At 36.9% G+C, this 20,269-nt stretch overlaps 1 protein-coding gene across 1 annotated transcript in view; it reads right to left on the reverse strand.

The window, feature by feature from the left end:
• The window catches only part of Rlf (RLF zinc finger), a 72,558-nt gene extending 52,985 nt beyond the window's left edge, over positions 1-19,573 (reverse strand). The window contains exon 1 of the mRNA XM_076860661.1: positions 19,334-19,573. Coding sequence (XP_076716776.1) covers positions 19,334-19,573 — 240 coding nt within the window. The remainder of the gene's footprint in view (positions 1-19,333) is intronic.
• Between the last annotated feature and the right edge of the window lie 696 nt (positions 19,574-20,269).

The following is a 20,269-nucleotide window of genomic DNA, read 5'->3' on the forward strand; positions in this document are numbered from 1 at the left end:
ACACCTCCAGCAAGAACTGCTACTCTTAAAAGATCTTTATATATTTTTTTTAAGTCTGGAGATTTTTAAATCTAAGCTTTATCATACTGGGTAAAAGTACCACAATCTGAGGCAACTGTGTAAAACAGACTAGAACAACACACATTTTGGGTGTTTGGATTTCAATCAATGCCCCATCATTTATAAGATAATCTATCTAGATCATGAACTAAAATAAAATTCTATGCAGGTATGAGCTTATCAGGATAAACCCAACTACTATAAATAACGATAAAGCTCTAACTTAAGGGGAAAAAATATATATATATATAATAAAATAAAATAAAAAAGATAACCTCACTGGGTCTTGATTTTTTCAGATTAATCAACTGATATAGAAAACCTGTTTGTACCAGACACTGTGCAATAGTTTTGGTGTTTTGTTTTGTGGTACTGGGTATGAAACCCAGGATTTCACTCATGCAAGGCAAGTGCTCTCTACTACTAAGCAACATTCTCAGCCCTTTTCAAAAAAATTTTTGAGAGTCTCATTAAGTTGCCTAGGCTGGCCTCAATAATTTGCTACCCTTCTGTCTCAGCCTCCTAAACAGTAGGGATTAAAGTCATGTGTCACCAAGCCCTACTATAATATGGCTTTAAAAAAAGTTGTGATAATGGGCTGGGGTTGTGGCTCAGCAGTAGAGCGCTCCTTAGTACATGAGAGGCCCTGGGTTTGATCCTCAGCACCACATAAAAATAAATAAATAATAAAGTGTTGTGTCCAACTACAACCAAATAAAAAATTTTAAAAATTTAATAATTTTAAAAAATTAAAAAGTTATGGTAAAATACATTTAATACAAACGTTACATTATGAACCATTTTTAAGTGTACAGTTCTGTGATACTAAGTATATTCACACTGCTGTGCTACCATACCCACAGAACTCTTGTCATCTTATGAAATGGAAACTCTGAACCCATTAAAATATAACTCCTCCATATTTTCCCGCTCCCTCCATTCTACTTCCATTGTACTTTTTTGTTGCTAGGTGCAATACAGCTTTCATGTTATATTTTCTGTTGGAAAAAACAAGAGTGTGGTATTAGCATTAAAGCAGACAAACAGATCAATGAAACAAAAGAATCCAGAAACAGGTCCCTATACATATGACTGATTTTCAACAAGGTGCAATTCAAGTCCAATTCAGTGGAAAGGATAATTTTTCAACAAATGATAATGGAAAATTTAGATATTCATGTTAAAAAAGAAATTCTAGCCAGATGTATGTAACCCCAGTGGCTTGGGAGGCTGAGGCAGGAGGATCACGAGTTTAAAACCAGCTTCAACAACTTAGTGAGACCATAATGTAAGCAACTCAGCAAGACCCTGGCTCTAAATAAAATATACGAAAAGGGCTGGGGATGTGGCTCAGTGGTTAAGTGCCCCTGGGTTCAATCCCCAGAACTTAAAAAAAAAAAAAAAGTTCCAGCCAGGGATAGCACATGCTTATAGTCCCAGCTACTCAGGAGGCTAAGGTAGGAGGATCATTTAAGCCCAGGAGTTCAAGGCCAGCCTGGGCACCTTAACAAGACCCCATCTCAAAACAAAATATAAAGGACTAGAGCTGTAATCAAGTTGTAGAGGTAGGGTACTTCTCTAGCACATGGGAGGCCCTGGGATCAATTGCCAGTATGGCGGGGGGAGGGACCTAACAGTAAGAAAACCTTTTTTTTTTAAATATCAAAAGACACTTTGCCAAAGAAGGATAGCAAATAAGCAAAATGAATAAATGTTCAACATAATAACTCATGAGAAAAATGCACATTAGAACCACAATGAGGGCTGGGGATATGGCTCAAGCGGTAGCGCGCTCGCTTGGCATGCGTGTGGCCCTGGTTCGATCCTCAGCACCACATACAAACAAAGATGTTTTGTCCGCCAAAAACTAAAAAATAAATATTAAAACTCTCTCACTTTCTCTTAAAAAAAAAAAAAAAAAAAAAAAAAAGAACCACAAAAAAAAAAGAATCACAAATTTGTAATTAGCTATAATTAAAACCCTGGGCACCCCAAGTGTTAACCAGGAAATAGAAAACTAGAACCTTCATACATTTTTTATAAGAATGTAAAATGATATAATTACCCTGGAAAACCTGTCATATGACCCAGTCACTCCACCTAAATATTTACCCAAGAAAAAAACAGTTGTCTACCCAAAAACATACTTGGAATGTTCCTAGCATATCTAACTGTAGTAGCCCCAAACTGAAAACAACTCAAATGTCTTCCAATAAATGAATGAATAACATATAATAAATGCTCATCAATAAAAGAAATTAACTTTTGATTTCATACAAATTAAATAATTTAAAAATAATTATACTTAGTGAAAGCAGTCAAAAAGAGACTGCTACATAAATTCTAAAAAATGCAACATAATCTACAATGGATCAGTACTTGTGTGGAAATGGAAGACTATATGTGAGTGGGGCGTGAAAAAACAAATACAAAAGAGTAGAAAGAAATTTCTTTTTTTTCTTTTTTTAATAATTATTTTTTAGTTCTCAGCGGAGACAACCTTTGTTTGTATGTGGTACTGAGGATTGAACCCGGGCCGCACGCATGCCAGGTGAGCACGCTACCGCTTGAGCCACATCCCCAGCCCCGAGAAAGAAATTTCTAGGGAATGGATATAATTATTATTTTGATTATGATGATGATTTCATGCATGTGAAAGATACGCCAAATCTTATCAAACAGTACATTTTAAATATAAGCAATTTATTATGTAAATTATACCTCAATAAGGCCATTTTAAAAATGCAAATGGGCCATGGGAAGCAAAAAAAAAAAATCATAAATAGAAATAAGCTTTGCATTTAAAATAACAAACATATGATGTTTATTACAATAAAATGTAAAACTTCTGTGCATCAAGGCAACATAAAAAGTGAAAAGATAAACTGATAAAGACATTTCCAAAGCTTATAACCAAAAGTATCTGTAACATAAAAATTTCATAAAAATTATTAAGAAAACGACAACCCAATAGCCAATATAAGGTAAATATAAGTAAAACAAGAAAAAAAAAAAAAACAGAGAGGAAACAATGACAAGTACTAAAATATCTGGTAACAAGAAAAGTAGTTTAAAAGGCTAGTATATATATAGATGGTAAAAAGCACAAGGGCATGCCAGTAATCCCAGCTACTCCTGAGTATGAAGCAGGAGGGTTGCCAGCCTGGGTAACTTAAAGAGACCTTGTCTTATAATAAAATTTTTAAAAAGGCTGGGACGAAGCTCAGTGATGGAATAATTGCCTAGCATGTGGGAGGCCCTGGTTTCATTCCCTGAAGTAATAACAGTAGTACTACTAATAGTAATAGTAATTCTCACTCCAGTCAGAATGGCAATTATCAAGAATACAAGTAATAATAAATGTTGGCGAGGATATGGGGGAAAACATACACTCATACATTGCTGGTGGGACTGCAAATTGGTGCAACCATAATGGAAAGCAATGTGGAGATTCTTCAGAAAACTTGCAATGGAACTGCTATTTGATGAAGTTATCCCACTCCTTGGCATATATACCCAAAGGATTTAAAATCAGCATATTATAGTGACACATCCACATCAATGTTCAGAGCAACTCAATTCACAATAGCTAAATCATGGAACCAACCTAGGTGCTCTTCAACAAATGAATGGATAAAGAAAATGTTGTACATATACACAATGGAATATTACTCAGCCACAAAGAAAAATGAAATCATGGCATTTGCCGTTAAATGGATGGAACTGGACACTACCATGCTAAGTGAAATAAGCCAGTCCCCAAAAAACCAAGAGCCGAATGTTCTGTCTGATAGGCGGATGCTAACACACAATGTGTGTAAGTTGGCGGGGAATGGGAATAGGAAAGACAGTGGAATTAATCAGTCATAACTTTCCTATGTTCATATATGAATATACAATCAGTGTTAACTCCGCATCATGTACAACCACAAGAACGGGAAGTTATACTCCATGTATGTAGATATGTCAAGATACATTCTACTGTCATGTATAAAGAAAAGGAACACATAAAAAGTTAAAAAATAATAATACCACCACAAACGACCAGATGCACTGGCATATGCTTGTAGTTCCAGCTACTCAGGAGGCTAAGGTAAGAAGATCACTTGAGCCCAAGAGTTTGGGGATAACATAAGCATCATAACTAGACATTTCCTCAAACAAATAACAATAACAAAAACAAAAACAAAAAACACAAAGAAGTCAGGCAAAGTGGCTCATGCCTATAATCCCAGAAACCTGGGAGGCTGAGGCAGGAGGACCACAAATTCAAGGTCAGCCTTGGCAACTAAATGAGACTCTGACTCAACAAAATATAAATGAATGAATGAATGAGGCTGGGGATGTAGCTCAGTAGGAAAGCACCCAGTACTGGAAAAAACTAAGTTCGATCCCCAGTACTGGAAAGAAAACAAAGAGGGAAAAAAAAACCCACAAGAAACAAAGCAAATGTCTCACTAATTATTCACTGAAATATAACAAATAATAACACTTTAGTATGTCTTTCAAAACATGTTCTATATGTTATTTCTTTATAAACTGAGAATAGTTTTCTTTTTTATTCTAATTTGTTATATATGACAATAGAATGAATTACAGTTCATATTACACATATACTGCACAATTTTTCATACCTCTGGTTGTATACAAAGTATAGTCACACCATTCCTGTCTTCATACATGTTCTTAGGGTAAAATTATGTCCATCTCATTCTACCGTCTTTCCTACCCTCATGTTCCCTCCCTTCCATTCCCACCCCTTTGTCCTATCTAGAGTTTGTCTAATTCTTCCTTGCTCCCACTCCAATCCAATATGAATCAGCCTCCTTATATCAGAGAGAATAGTTTTCTTTACTTTCATTTTTTACAACAGATCTTGCATATTCTTTCATGGCAACACTAAAATTCACACATTACTACCACTTTAAAAGATGTACACAATAAAGAAGTGAAAGTCTACAACGCTATTCCATCCAATTCCATCCCCACTCCCCCCCCCCAAAAAACACAAATTTGGTTCCTACCCTTATAAGGCCTTATACACAATATAAGCTTTCTTTTGTTGGGGCTCAAATGCTATATGGTTCTGGAAAGTTAAAAAGCATATGTTAGTTTTGACATTTCCAAACCTAGAATACTTTATAAAAAGCCCTCATTCAGTCCAAGATGGAGTCTTGCATTCCTGTTTTCTCTTCTCTTCTGAAGCACACACTAGCTTCAATTGCAATCAACCTCAATGAAGCTGATTACAGAAACAAGGTAAGGATAATTATCTCCTTCTAAACTATACTAACTAGAAAAAAGCAATAATGCAGCTTATTCAGAAATTATTTATATTGGATTTTTAAATTATTATGCAAGAGATAGGCATTGAGGGTGGGGTTGTGGCTCAGAGGTAGGGTGCTCGCCTACCATGTGTGAGGCACCGGGTTCAATCCTCAGCACCACATAAAAATTAAATAAAGATATTGTATCCACCAATAACTAAAAAATAAATATTAAAAACTTCTTTAAAAAAAGGGAGAGATAGGCACTGAGAGGTGGGTTTTTTTTTGTTTGGTTTTGTTGGCTTCCTTGCCCCACCCACATTAGTGATTGAACCCAGGGCCTTTATACATGCTAGGCAAGCATGCTACCACTGGGCTACATCTCCTGAAAGGTATTTTGTTGTTTTAGCTCTTACAATTGAGAATGGAATCAGTGCAATTCACAGTAGCAAGACAAACACCCTACTACTGAGCCACAACCCCACTAAGAGTTATTGTACCTATGTTCCTGTTCCCTAAAGACAAACTGGTTAGAAGGTAGATAAATACACTTGATCACCATATGCAAATGTATTAATGTTCACTCTCTACCAGAGAATAAACTCAGAGGGCAGGAACCATATCTGTTTTATTCAACACTGTAAATCAGAATCCAGCATTCTGACTATCACATAGCAAGTACTTTACAATTATTTGCTTTTGATGTTTTGTACTTTAAAAACTTTTTTTAGTTGTAGATGGACACAATATCTTTATCTTATTTATCTATTTTTATTTGGTGCCAAGGATGGAACCCAGTGCCTCATGTATGCGAGGCAAGCACTCTGCCACGGAGTCACAACCCCAGCCCTGTTTTGTACTTTTAAGAAATGATTTGTTAACTTATTTTCAACGTTTTAAGAGTTTTGCAGGCCAGGCACGGTGGTGCACACCTGTAATCCCAGTGGCTTGGGAAGCTGAGGCAGGAGGATCTCAAGTTCAAAAACCAGCCTTAGCAACAAGGCACTAAGCAACTCAGTGAGACCCTGTCTCTAAATAAAATACAAAATAGGACTAGGGATGTGGCTCAGTAATTGAATGCCCCGAGTTCAATCCCCAGTACACCCCCAGCCCCAAAAAGAGTTTTGTAGACACCTATCTTTGATCAGAATATTGGAATAAGGATTTAAAGTGAAATATCCTGATGAGCATGGTGGCATTTACCTGTAATCCCAGTTACTCCAGAGGTTAAGGCAGGATTACAAATTCAAGGTCTCTGAATTTACTGAGACCCTATCTCAAAATAAAAAAATAAAAAGGGATGGAAAATCAACTCAGTAAGAGAGCACTCCTGGGTTTAATCCTTGGTACCACCAAAAACAGTGAAATTTCCTAACTTCAAATGTATTATGTATATGTTCTCCATTTTATACAAGAATAAAACATGAAATTGAGCCAAACATATTTTATCTGCATTTACTGTTAGAACTTTATGGGATAATTTACTCTAGATTTAACAATTTTATTTACCAACTCCTTTAAAGACTGAACTCAAGTTTCCCTACAAAAGAAAAAAGCCAAATAAAGAGACACAACAATTAATGCAAACAAATAGTTTTAGTTCAAATTAGTAGAATGACTTCCTCTGGGGTGGTATTTACTCTAGAGAGGAAAATGAAAACCCACTGGGACAAGCATATAATATTAACACTTGCATTTAAATCAACTTTAAAAAGTCATCCCTTTTATGTATTTCTGGTATTGTTTTATAAACTTATACAATGTATCAATATGGTATAAATAAAACTTACAGGTATTCACATTTATTTAAAAAATAAAACAATGAACAAATGTTTGAAGAAAGCTTAAAAATTAATCTTTAGGGCCGGGGTTGTAGCTCAGTGGTAAAGCAACTGCCTAACATATGGTAGGCACTGGGTTCTATTCTCAGCACCACACATAAATAAATAAAATAAAGGTCCATGAACAACTAAAAAAAAAAAAAAAAAAAAAAAAAGCCAAATAAAGAGACGTGTGTGTGTGTGTGTGTGTGTGTGTAATTAGTCTTTAGTAAATTTAGCAGAATTTCTCAATATAATTATAGGACTTTGGAGCACAATCAATTTAAAGGTCATCCTATGTAAGCAACAATCTGAAGCTCCCCAAACAATAAACTGTTTTGGCCAAAGGTCATAGATCTTTTAGTGGTATTCTACTAGAAAATTTAAAGCTCATAATGTAAACAAAAGTTAGTTAATGGAAAACACTAGGTCTTTCCTAATTATTCAGCTATGACTGTCTTCCTAGAGACTAATGTATAAAAGACAATATCTGATCAATTAACGATTACATTGACAAATCTCTCAAAACCACAATCACTATTTGTATCACATATTCCAACGTCTTCAGTTTAGGCTGTGACTGATACCCTTTAGGATTATGTTTTGCTTCTTGAGACCCTCAAAAGAGGATAGAATTTCAAAATCATATCGTCATACTCAATGATTAGACAAAATCTAATGACTAGACAAAAATCTAGTTAACTATTTTTAACTTATAACATTTAAGACAGTTATGGGGGCTGGGGGTATGGCTCAAGTGGTAGCGTGCTGGCCTGGAATGCGGGATGCACTGGGTTAGTAAAAAAATTTTGCAGGGGCTAGGGTTGTGGCTCAGTGGTAGAGTGCTTGCCTCACATGTGTGAGTCACTGGGTTCAATTTTCAGCACCACTTATAAAATAAATGAATAAAATAAAGGTTCATCAACACTAAAAAATTTTGCAAAAAGTTTTAATGTCTGATATTCAGAAATATTTAATGTCTGATACTCATGAAAAAATACTCAAATTATGTTTCAATGAAAATTAACATTAAGTTAACTTTTTACCTATCAGATTGGCAAATATAAAAAGTTTAACACCAGGTTGGCAAGGATATAAGGAAAGAAGGTATCTAAGAAGTATATATTCAGTTTTTTGTAAAACCATCAAGATTAAAAACATTCTGCTGGGCAGGGTAGCACATGCCTATAATCCCAGCAGCTCAGAAGGCTGAGGCAGGAGGATAAAAGGAGTTCAAAGTCAGCCTCAGCAACTTGGCAAAGCACGAAGCAACTCAGTGAGACCCTGTATCTAAATAAAATACAAAAGAGGGCTAGGGATGTGGCTCAGTGATTGAGTGCCCCCGAGTTTAATCCCTGGTACCCCCCCACCAAAAAAAAATTCCCTCTAATCTAGTAATTTTAATTCCAGGAATTTATACTATAAATAATCAAGGTTTAATATTTAAAGACAGTCTCTGAAACACTGTCTGTGACAATAAAAAATAACATGAATGATTTATCGATGCCTGCCAAAACGTACTGATAAAGAAAAATGTTCTCTATATATTAAACTAAAAAGTTAATTGAAAAAGTATACTTGAGTTTTTAAGAATATACAAGAGACTACAGATTTCCTCTAGGAAGTGACTGGAGAGATGGAGAGCAGAAGGAAAGGAGCTTTTCTTTTCCTTAAAACCTTATCTAACTATATATATATATATATATATATATATATTTTTTTTTTGCTTTAAGCCTTGCTTTTATAGTTTAAAAAAAATTCAAATCACTTTTGATATAGGCATTATATTTTTAAAATAATTTAAAGTTAAGTACTAAAGTTTTTCTACCTGTAGAATTTAAGAATCAATGCAGCCGGGCAGGTGGTGCATGCCTGTAATCCCAGCAGCTTGGGAGGCTGAGGCAGGAGAACTGTGAGTTCAAAGCCAGCCTCATCAACTTAGCAAGACACTTAGCAACCCAGTGAGACCCTGTCTCTAAAATAGAACATAAAAAAGGGCCAATGATGTGGCTCAATGGTTAAGGACCCCTGGGTTCAGTCCTCAGTACCAAAAAATAAAATAAAATAAAAAAGCAATGCCGTTTTTGGTAGAATACTACACTATGCATTTTTTCTTAAATACAGTAAATTTGGATATATTTAATAAAAAGGTTTCTCTATTAATGAAATAAGGTTTTAATATATAAACCTGAAATGATTTTTCTAAAAATAGCACATGAGTTAAGTACTTGGCACATAGAAAAATTCTTCAAATATAAATTCTCAAACTTTTAACATAGGCTCACCTAGGATAAAACAGCACTAGAACATAAGGGAGGGTGTGGATGGAGCTTTCACTTTTTATTCTTTCTTTTTGTTATTCTAGTTTTTAAACATTTTTAAAAAATTTTTTAGTTGTAGTGGACACAATACCTTTCTTTTATTTATATATATGTGATGCTGAAAATCGAACCCAGCACCACGATCTACTGCTGGGCCCCAGCCCATTATTCAAGTTTTTTACAATGCGAATGTATTCATGAATTGCTTAGGCAATTAAAAAAAAATTTAATACCTACATAAACACATTCTATATGTACCTTTCCAACAGCTGAATTTATGTAGTAATTTTACAGTTTCCTTTATGTATTTTTTGCAGTGATAAGGATCGAGCCCAGGGCCTCAGACATGTTAAACAATGCTTTATGTATTTATAAATATTATTTTTAAGTTTTCAGAATGAGCATGTATTAGTTTTGAGTAAAAAAAAAAACCTAAATTATATAATTATTTTTGTTATTTAAAATACTGTACTTAAATATATATGAAAAAAAGTAATTAGACATTGTGCTGGCTAATGTAACACGCTAGGGTTATTTTCTTGGGAGTACAAATACTATGAAATTAAATGTCAACACCATATGCTCCCATATCTAAAACGAATAAAAAAGAAAGAAAGAAAAGAAAAAAATAACAATGAAGGCACTCAAAAAAAAAAAAAAAAAAAGGACACTGGAGAAATTGGCACAAAAGTGTGGAGAAATTACATTAGTAATTCCTAGGCCAGCTATGTTATAGAAATACAAGTAAATCTGAATAAACCTTGAAGAAGTCTGAAATATACCTCATCTCAACTTCTCTCAAATACATTAAAACCCATTTTATGTGGAAATAAATGTAATTTAAAACTTGGAAAACTTTGGTGGGAATTTTTTTTCATAAAAAGCTCATAATCAGGGATGTAGCTCAGTGGTACAGTCCTTGCCTAGGATGTGCAAGGCCCTGGGTTTAACTTCCAGGAAAGGAAGGAATGAAGGAAAGGACTAAGGAATGGAGGGGGAAAGAAAGATCACGGTCATGTTTTAGACGGAAAGTAGAGAATCAAAATTGAGTATGTGGCCAGGCACAGTGGCACATGCCTGTAATTTCAGCACTTCAGGAGGGTGAGGCAGGAGAAGCACAGATGTGAGGTCAGCCTGGGCAACTTAGCAAGACCCCATCTCAAAATAAAAACTAAAAAGTCCAAGGATGTACCTCAGTGGTTGAGCGCTCTGGGTTCAATACCCAACATGACACAAACAACAAAAACAAAAAACATGCGGTGGTATGCCAAAAGAAAGGGGGAGGAATGGAGGAAGAAAGAAGATCACTTTTTTTTTTTTAATCTCAGGGACGTGCTGAAAGACAAAGCAACCAATTCTTCACTATCACATTTTGCTTCATTTTAGTGGTGGGGGGGGGAAAGGCATGTGACTTTTGGGCTGATATAAACATTAGACATGGCAAAGTGTTTTGGACCTGATAAGTGGTAAAATGCTGCATAAAACATGTCTCTTTAGAAGATTCCCACTAATCTTAAAATAAAAGATACATTAAGAAACATTTATCCCATCATTATCCTAATTTATATGAACACAGAACCCAATTTAAGAATAAGGTTTATGTCAGGCACAGTGATGCATGTCTGTAATCTCAGAAGCTTGGGAGGCTGAGACAGGAGGAGCGGGAGTTCAAAGCCAGCCTCAGCAAAAGTGAGGCACTAAGCAACTCCCCGAGATCCTGTCTCAAAATAAAATACAAAATAGAGCTGGGTATGTGGCTCAGTGGCCAATTGCCCCTGAGTTCAATCCCTGGTTTAAAAAAAAAAAAAAAAAAGGTTCTAACTTACACATCCTGAGGCACAAAACACAATTTAGGAAATTACGATTATGATACAGGGGGAAAAGAGTCTAAAAGACCTTGCAACAGGGTATGCATATATGACCTTAGGAAAGTTAGTTAATTGTCTGGGCCTTGGTTCTCTACTGTAAAATGAGAATAACATTACCCACCTGAGAGAATGGCACACAAAAGATACCCAAGAAATTATATAGTGCCCCTAATTTTTCACATAATGGTTTACAGGTTGCCTTTGTGCCAACATGAAAGTTTTATAATACAAATTTTTATTTGTTAAAATTATCTATATAAAATTTGTTGTATAAATTTCTGTTAAATCAAGTCCTCTTCTATTCCCCCGCCCCCGCCCCACATCGCCAAACATACACACACACATTTGAGATATGTATACCAGACCCAGTTTAAAGGTTCTAAGGTAGGGCTGGGGTCGTGGCTCAGTGCTCACCTAGCACAAGTGAGGCACTGGGTTCAATCCTCAGCATGACATAAAAATAAATAAAATAAAGCTATATTTAAAAAAAAGTAGTTTAGGTTTTTTTTTTTTTTTTTAAAAAAAAGGTTCTAAGGTAATCAAGATACAAATAAAAAAGGTTTGGCTCCTGCTGGTAAGGAGCAAAAATTGCTTTCTCCTTAAAGACAGGTAAGACTCAGTTGTTACTCTCATAAAATCTAGTAGGGGATTTAGGGAAAGAAAGATATAAAGAGTATTGAGTATTCAATAAGAGCCAGGAACTATTCTGGGGACTATTTTAAGTACTTAGTAAATAAAACAGTCAAGATTCCAGATGAAGACAGAGGCAGGCAGAGCAGATAGTAGTGATTTGAAGATAAAGCAGTGTTAAGGAGGTCAAAGGTAACTGGGAAGTGCTCTTTTAGATAAGATAGCCTCTAGGAGAGGTCACAGGTGTCTAGACCTGAATGAAAAAACAGTTTATCAGTATGTCTGCCATTTTTTGCATTAAGTGGTGTTTTCTGTTTATATTTTTTATCCATCGTTGTTCAAAAAAGCATGATCCATAGGAAGAAACAGAAACTTGTAGGTGTCCCAATATACAGCAAGAGACAAGAGTGGTAGGTACTACAGTGGATGATAGTACCTAGTTTTCATTGTTTCGCAGGTCACATTTATATTATGTTTTGGTCACAAGCACTACAAAGCTAGCTCTTGCAATGATTACTACTTGTCATGCAGTTTCTATCTGGACATCTCCCAAGAGAAGGGAGGGCAAAAAAAACAGAAGGTAATACACTAAAAATTCTTTAAAATATATGAAAGAACTAGGCATGCTGGCACAGGTCTGTAATGCCCGCAACTTGGAAAGCTGAAGCAAAACAATCACCAGTTCAAGGCCAGCCTGGGCATGGAACAAATATTTAGGCACTAGGCTTTTATTTACAGGATGCTAACAGAATATTCAGTCAGATTCTGTCTCAGAATAAAAAGGGCTAGGGATGTAGCTCAGTGGTTGAACACTCCTGGGTTCAATACCCAGTATCAAAAAGAAAAAAAGTGTGTGGTGCTCCCCAACCCCAAGCTCAAGAATCTTCATGGCCACCAACCTCAAAGAGTTGGGAGGACCGATCCTCTTAATCTCAACACCTCCAACTGTTGTACTATTTGGTAGCTAACTCTCCACCAATACTATAATGCCTCCCATTTTCTCTCTCCTCTATTCCTTTTTACATACATATAAATGTATATATTGTTATATGAATATAGGTTTAAGCTGATAATTAATGTCTCCAAGAAAGAACCAAAATCTCTTATTCTGCTCCTTTATAGTAATATTCTACAATAAAATTGTTTTTACTTAACTAAACTTTACATTATGGGTTCCTTTTGATAAATGAGCTGGTTTTGTTTTGGTGCTGGGTATGGAACCAAGTTCCTGTACACACTAAGCAGGTGTTCTGTCACCGAACTACACCACTAGGCAGGTGTTTTGTTAAAATACTCATCTCTTGAGTGTATTGTGCAGTTCCCACAATACAATGCATTCAAAAATTACTTTTGTGTGACAGGCACTGAAGTAACTGCTAGGTACTAAGCACACAAAAGAGAAAAAACAAGATCTTTACTTTTGTTGGCTTACTCATCAATACAAGAAACAAACATGGAAACAAATATTTAGGCAGTAGGCTTATGTACAGGATGCTAACAGAATACTCTGGTGACAGAATCATCTAATTCCAAATGCTGAAATCCAAAAAAGGTTCTGAAAGTTTATATCTGAGCCAGGTCTTAAAGGATAAATAGGCAGTTGTGGTGAATCCTAGGGCTAATCAAGCAGAAAAGGACATTGGTGAAAGTGGATAGAAAAACAAGCAAACAAGACTAGAAAGGTGGGATTTGGGGTTCAGATTCTAAAAATTTTAGTATGCCTGGCTAATGAGTCCAAGCTTTACCATGCCTTTAGGAAAAGAAACTACTTAAGTTTTTTAGGAATAAAGTGACTCAATTATATTTACAACACAAAGGTGGACTGCAGATAAGGTCATTTAGAAGGCAAGAGAGAGTGCAGAGGTTGCTGCAAAAGGAGGAAGCTTAAATTAAGACAGTCACAGCAAGAAAATATGTTAAAGTTATGCACAAAGTGTCAAAACACAAACAAGAGGAAACTTGTCTGATGAAATCAAGGAAAGCTTCACAGAGATAATACTTGTGCTGAGCACTAAAGAAGGAATTTTTGCCATGCCAAAAAAAGGAGAGAGATAATAAGAGAACAGCACAATGATACAATGAAAGGGAAAGACTTGAGAATGCTTGATGACCTGAAATCCTGTCAAAGTAGTAATTTTATCCTTTTGGAGATCAGTCAGTTGATATTTCCTTCTCTTAAAAAAAAATATGTGTTGTGGATCTTGAAGAAACAAATAAAAATTAAGATAACATTCCCAAAATAATGCACTTGAAAACTCACAGGTAAATTTTAATCTTAGGAGTGACTGAGATCACACTTTTGATCCATGGACTCCAAATAAAGAACCCTGATGAAATCAAGGAAAGCTTCACAGAGATAATACTTGTGCTGAGCACTAAAGAAGGAATTTTTGCCATGCCAAAGTAACTGCTAGGTACTAAGCACACAACTGCTAGTTTCTTTTCCTAAAGAGTGTCAGTAACACTATGACCAGAGTGACGTGATGGACCAGGTGAAAAGTGAATAGCAACCTAGGGCCAAAGCTAAGAAATCTGGATTACTCAGACAATTTCAAAGGCATTGCTTTTTTTAATAGAGATAATCTTATTTAGTCCTCATAACCATGTATTGTTCTGTTAAACAGAACAATAAGTACTATTATCATTCCATTTGCAAATGTGCAAATTAAGGTTAAGAAAGTAATATGCCCAAGGTTACAGAGCTAGTTTACATGTTGGTAACTGTGAAGTAGCCCCGCTTTATCTGTGGTTTCAGTTACCAGTGGTCAATTGCAGTCAAAAAATAATAAATGAAAAATTACAGAAATAATGCAAAAAGTTTTAGATTGCACACCATTTTATGTAATCTATGAAATCTTGCATCATCTAGCTCTGTCCCACCCAGGACATAAATCATCCCATTGTCCAGTTTATCCAAACTGTATACACTACCCACATGTTAGTCACTTACTAGCCAGTTCGGATATCACAGTGCTTGTGTTTAAGTAACCCTGTGTAGTTATGTAGACTATGGTTAAGTCACAATGCCTACATCCTTCACTATACTTCATCTATCTCTTAGGCACTGTTTCATCTCACCTCATCACAGGAGGAGTATAGCATAATAAGACACTATGAAAGAGAAAATATATTAATATAATGATATACTATTACTAGTACATCATTATAATTGTTCCATTTTATAATTAGTCATTGTTAATATCTTACTGTGCCTAATTTATAAACTAAACTTTATCACAGGTAAGTAAAGGGCAAAAATAGTATATAGAGCTCATATCAGCAGTTTCAGCCATCCATTGGGAGTCTTAGAATCTATACCCTGTACATAAGGGAGAACTACTAGGGAAAGCAGATATAGCACTTTTTTGGGGGGGGTGGGGGTACTGGGGATAGAATCCAGGGGCACTTCACCACTGAGTTATACCCCCAACCCTTCTTATTTTTTCTTTAGAAATAGGATCTCACTAAATTGCTTAAGACCTTGCTAAACTGCTGAGACTAGCCTCAAACTTGTGATCCTCTGGCCTCAGTCTCCCTGGTTGTTGGGATTATAAGCATGTGTCATTTACACCAAGCAGCACTTACTTATTTTAACCATTAAAAACATACAAAGTCACTGTCAGTCTAGAAATTAAAATTGTCTCATATAAAGTGGTATACTCATAAAATTCCTCTGGTATTCTCAAAGTATAAAGATTCACCAAATAATTTCAAGTTTATTGGGCTGGGGTTGTGGCTCAGCAGTAGAGCGCTCGCCTACCATGCACAAAGCCCTGGGTTCGAACCCCAACACCACATTAAAAAATAAACAAAATAAATGTGTTGTGTACAACTAAATTTAAAAAAATTCAAGTTTATTAATGAAGTTTACTGAAAAGCCTTCAAAAATTTGTGTTACAAATAGAGCCCCCAGTTGTAAAACTTTTGGAATCTTGACTCCCAAAATACAGCAAAATTTTAACTAAAATCACTTTTTCAGCAAAACAAAGGATTGTTTTGTGATGTTAATTTTATCTACACTGTCTGACAATGTTTTCAGAAAAGGAACTGAGTGAAACAGAAGGGGGGGACACATCCCATAGTCATTGAATACAAATTTTCATTGAATATAACTTGATCTAAGTATCATTTTCTTAGTAACTACTACTTCTAGAGTTTACCGTCTTCACAAACTCAAGAAAATTTAAAATACACCCTGAATGAGAAAAGATTCCCTATCCACTTAGTTTATTTCTTGAGTTAGTGCAATTCCAAAGATAAAGTGACTTCTTTTAAATGATGCAAGAAAGAGAATATGGTGCAAGCATGTTACAGAAGGGATCTACTTAATATAATCTAAGTCTTCAGGACAATATTTCTAAGTAAACACCTGATGAAAATAGATTTGTGGTAGTAGTTAAACATCCAGGCCTTTATGATAATTAATACTTACTACCTATCTCTTCATATCATAAGCTCCTAGCTTCTCATCTTCAGCACTTAGTCACAGAGTAAGTGAATGAAAAAATCTTATGAGAAACCAAGAGCTATTCAATCAACTTAATAGTGCAATTTTCCCTGTTTCTTCATTAATTTTAAGGTTTTTTTCTGTGGTCTGGTGATGAAGGACACAGTTGATTTTATCTGAGCTACTGGAAAAATATTTTGACAAATTCTGTGAAGATTTGTTCATAAACTTTCTGTTCTATTGTTTGTATAAAGCATCATGAGGACATAAAGGTCAGAAAACATGATATGGTTGCACAGTCATAGTTTGCCCAAGGTTATTAGTTAAGTAGTAGTAGAATCACAATTAGGACCCAACTAACATGCAATCCAATGTGCCTTCTAGGACAACCTAATGTTACAGGAACACTGTTCTTATTTTTTTTTTAGTCCAAAGAATGTTTTTGGAAAATGTTCAGGAAAAATTTCATAGAAAAGACAAATCACAGGGCTGGGGATGTGGCTCAAGCGTTAGAGCGCTCGCCTGGCATGCGTGCGGCCCGGGTTCGATCCTCAACACCACATACAAACAAAGATGTTGTGTCCGCCAAAAACTAAAAAATAAATATTAAAAAAAAAAAAATTCTCTCTCTCCCTCTCTCACTCTCTCTTTAAAAAAAAAAAGAAAAGACAAATCACAAAAGTGCTATCTTTTAAAAATTCTTCTGGGTCCTCACATTTCTAGGCCTTATCAAGACTTTTTTTTTTTTAATTTTTATTGTTGGTTGTTCAAAACATTACATAGTTCTTGACATATCATATTTCACACTTTGATTTAAGTGGGTTATGAACTCCCATTTTTACCCCGTATACAGATTGCAGCATCACATCGGTTACACATCCACTGATTTACATATTGCTATACTAGTGTCTGTTGTATTCTGCTGCCTTTCCTATCCTCTACTATCCCCCATCCCCTCCCCTCCCCTCCCATCTTCTCTCTCTACCCCATCTACTGTGATTCATTTCTCCCCCTTGTTTTTTTTCTCCTTTCCCCTCACTTCCTCTCTTATCAAGACTTTTGACATTAAAACATTATTTAAAATAAAGCTGGAAATGCAAGCAGTAGACATAAAACGAATCTATATCTAAATCTGTATCTATATATCTATCTTTGATAGGCTTTATTCTGACTGGCCATATACATTCTTTTTTTATCTTTGCAAAAGACAACTCAAGCTTAGAAGCCTTACTCAAAACCCATGATTATTTTCCTGTCCCCACACTCCCTCTGCAATTAATTCCCTTTTCTCCTATAGCATTTTATGTCTCTTCTCATGTCTACCTTTGGCACTGGAGTGATGTTCCCCCCAGACCTTCACATGACCCATTTATATCCTTTCAGCCATAGAGCCTTATCCTATCTAAAGTGGCCTCTACAAGTTCTAAACACATATTACGCTCTATAATCAATCTTTTAAACTTTATTTTTACTAGTTAACTGTCTTTTCCACAAGGATGCCCCAAGAGGGCTCTCTCCTCACTACTGTCTCTACAACTCCTTTTCTATTATTACCAAAATTGCACTGGAAATACTGTCATTTCTAAAACCTCCATCAACTATAAGCTCATCAAGGGTAGGTACTGCCCATTATTCATGCTTCCTCATCACTTGGTAATGTCTGGCACCATTCTAAGGAAGTTGGTAAAAATGAGTTTTCTAAATTATTATCACTAGGCAAGGAAGCAGATAACAATTACACCTTGACATAAAATAGGGGAGGGAAATATTACAGGTTGAATACACAAAAATTGGAGCTATATAACGGATGAAAAAAGATTAGCAAGAATAAAATTAATTCAGAGATGAGGTTCTTCTGGCTCAGCGAGAGGGGGAAGAAAAGCACTCAAGCAAATAAACTTTTGATACTGCCCTGAATCAACAGAGAAAACACCCCCCCACCCAAATTATAACTTTGGAACGCCACAATTTCTTCATCAAACTCAAATGCTCATTAAGAATCCTCAAATGCTCATTAATTATACTTCAATTAATTTATATTCTCTAAGGTACCACAGGTGGGGACCAAAGGAGTGACTGTGAAACCTGATAGAACAAACATCAGAAGTAGAAATGATAGCAAATATGTACAAATGTAGTAGACTTGAAAACACCGAGAAACACCTTGGAGTGATCATGGAAACCAATACATCCATAAACATGCAATTAAATTTGGGACCCTCTATGGCACAGAAGCGATCGATCATACGACTGCCAAAAGAGGCCACACTGTACATCTCTTTCCTGAACCTCTTCTAATCATCAGCCCTAGTCCTGGTACTACAATCCACAAATGAACACAAAAAAGGTTAAAGAAGGCATTAACATATCTCCTTGCTCTCCAAAATGGGCAAAAACCAACCAACCAAACGGCTCCACAATCCCTAATCGCAAAGTCCGACACGTCTTTCAAAGCCAACTATCAAGCCTTTTAGGGGCCAGAAAACATTGACTCCAAAGATAAGTCTCTGGCCCCAATATACCCCTTCGGATTATTCAAGAAAACCTGGGTTTTCCAGTTCGGAGAGACCCATATCACTCAAAAAAGCATCTCCCACCAGGAACGAGCAATCAAACCCTCAGGGGGCAGTGGCGCTCCAACCACCCGGGCAGGACTCAAGCAACCGCGACAGGGCACGGCCCTTCCAGGGAGCCGTCGGCGCTCTCGCGGCTCTCAGTATAGCCCAGCTAAACCCGCCCCGACAGTGGCCAAACTCAGACTGGGGCGGAGGGGGGCCAGCTGGGCCTTTGCGGCCCGGGGGCGCGGCGAGACACGGGGATGGTGTCTTTTGAGTTCAGCCCCGGCTGCTGCAACGGATACCGGGCCTCCTTCCCTGGCCTCCCCGCTCCGCCGCCCTCAATCAGCCAGTCAGCCCCTCACCTGGCAGAAGCTCCGGCAATAGTTCAAAGATGAGACCTCAGACACCTCCTGCTCCCTCAGCTCTGTCTCCAGCTGCCACAAACACGGTCGCAGGCCCGGGGCTCCCGGCGCCGGAGATGCAGGGCGATGACCCCGAGCCATGGACTCTGTTTCGGCTCCTTCTCCGGCTCCCGCTACCGCTGGAGCCTCAGCCCCGGCCCCGGCGGAGGCGGCGGCGGCGTCTCCCTTTCCGTCCGCCATCTTCCCACGGCCCAGCAGCGCGTAGGCAACCAAGCCACGTGACTAATCCCCGACCCCGCCCCCTGTCGTCCGCGCGCGGTGACGCACCCTCTGGCGACGCTGGCGCGCGCCTGATTCCATCACTAGGGCGCCGAGGGCTGGTCCTTTTGGCGTTCTCAGCTACAGCCGCCTTAGCAACAACCTTAGCAACAACTGGTCTGAAGCTCTAGCCAGCCTCGGTTCTTCCAGGATCTTTCAAGTCGCCAGAAATGCCTATAGACAATCTAGATATGAAGGACGATCTGAAGAAAGAGAGGGAAAGGTAGCCCTGAGAGGAACCAAGAGAGAAGCGTGCCTGATGAAAGAAAATAAGAAGCAAAGGTTGTTAGGCCGAAATGAAAACTAGCTCCAAAGGAACTTGGCTTATTACAAGAGTTTGTATTACAAGTCAGTGGGGGAAAAGATATATTTCAATAAATAGCGCTGAGACTTTTTTTTCCCAAAAGAGAAAAATATGAAATTAGATTTCTACCTTAAACCATATCCAAAACTAAAGCTCACATGGATTAAAGTCCTCAAAAACGAAAAGGAAAAAAAAAAAAGTTAAAAAAAATTAAAAGGTAAAAGCTTCTCAGGCACAGGAAATAGTAGGTGCAAAAGTCATGGGGTTTAAAGTCAAGGTGGATGGACCCCAAGGATTGGGATGAAGTAGTGAGA

This window comes from Callospermophilus lateralis, chromosome 7 (genome assembly GCF_048772815.1).
Source record: "Callospermophilus lateralis isolate mCalLat2 chromosome 7, mCalLat2.hap1, whole genome shotgun sequence".
NCBI lineage: Eukaryota > Metazoa > Chordata > Mammalia > Rodentia > Sciuridae > Callospermophilus > Callospermophilus lateralis.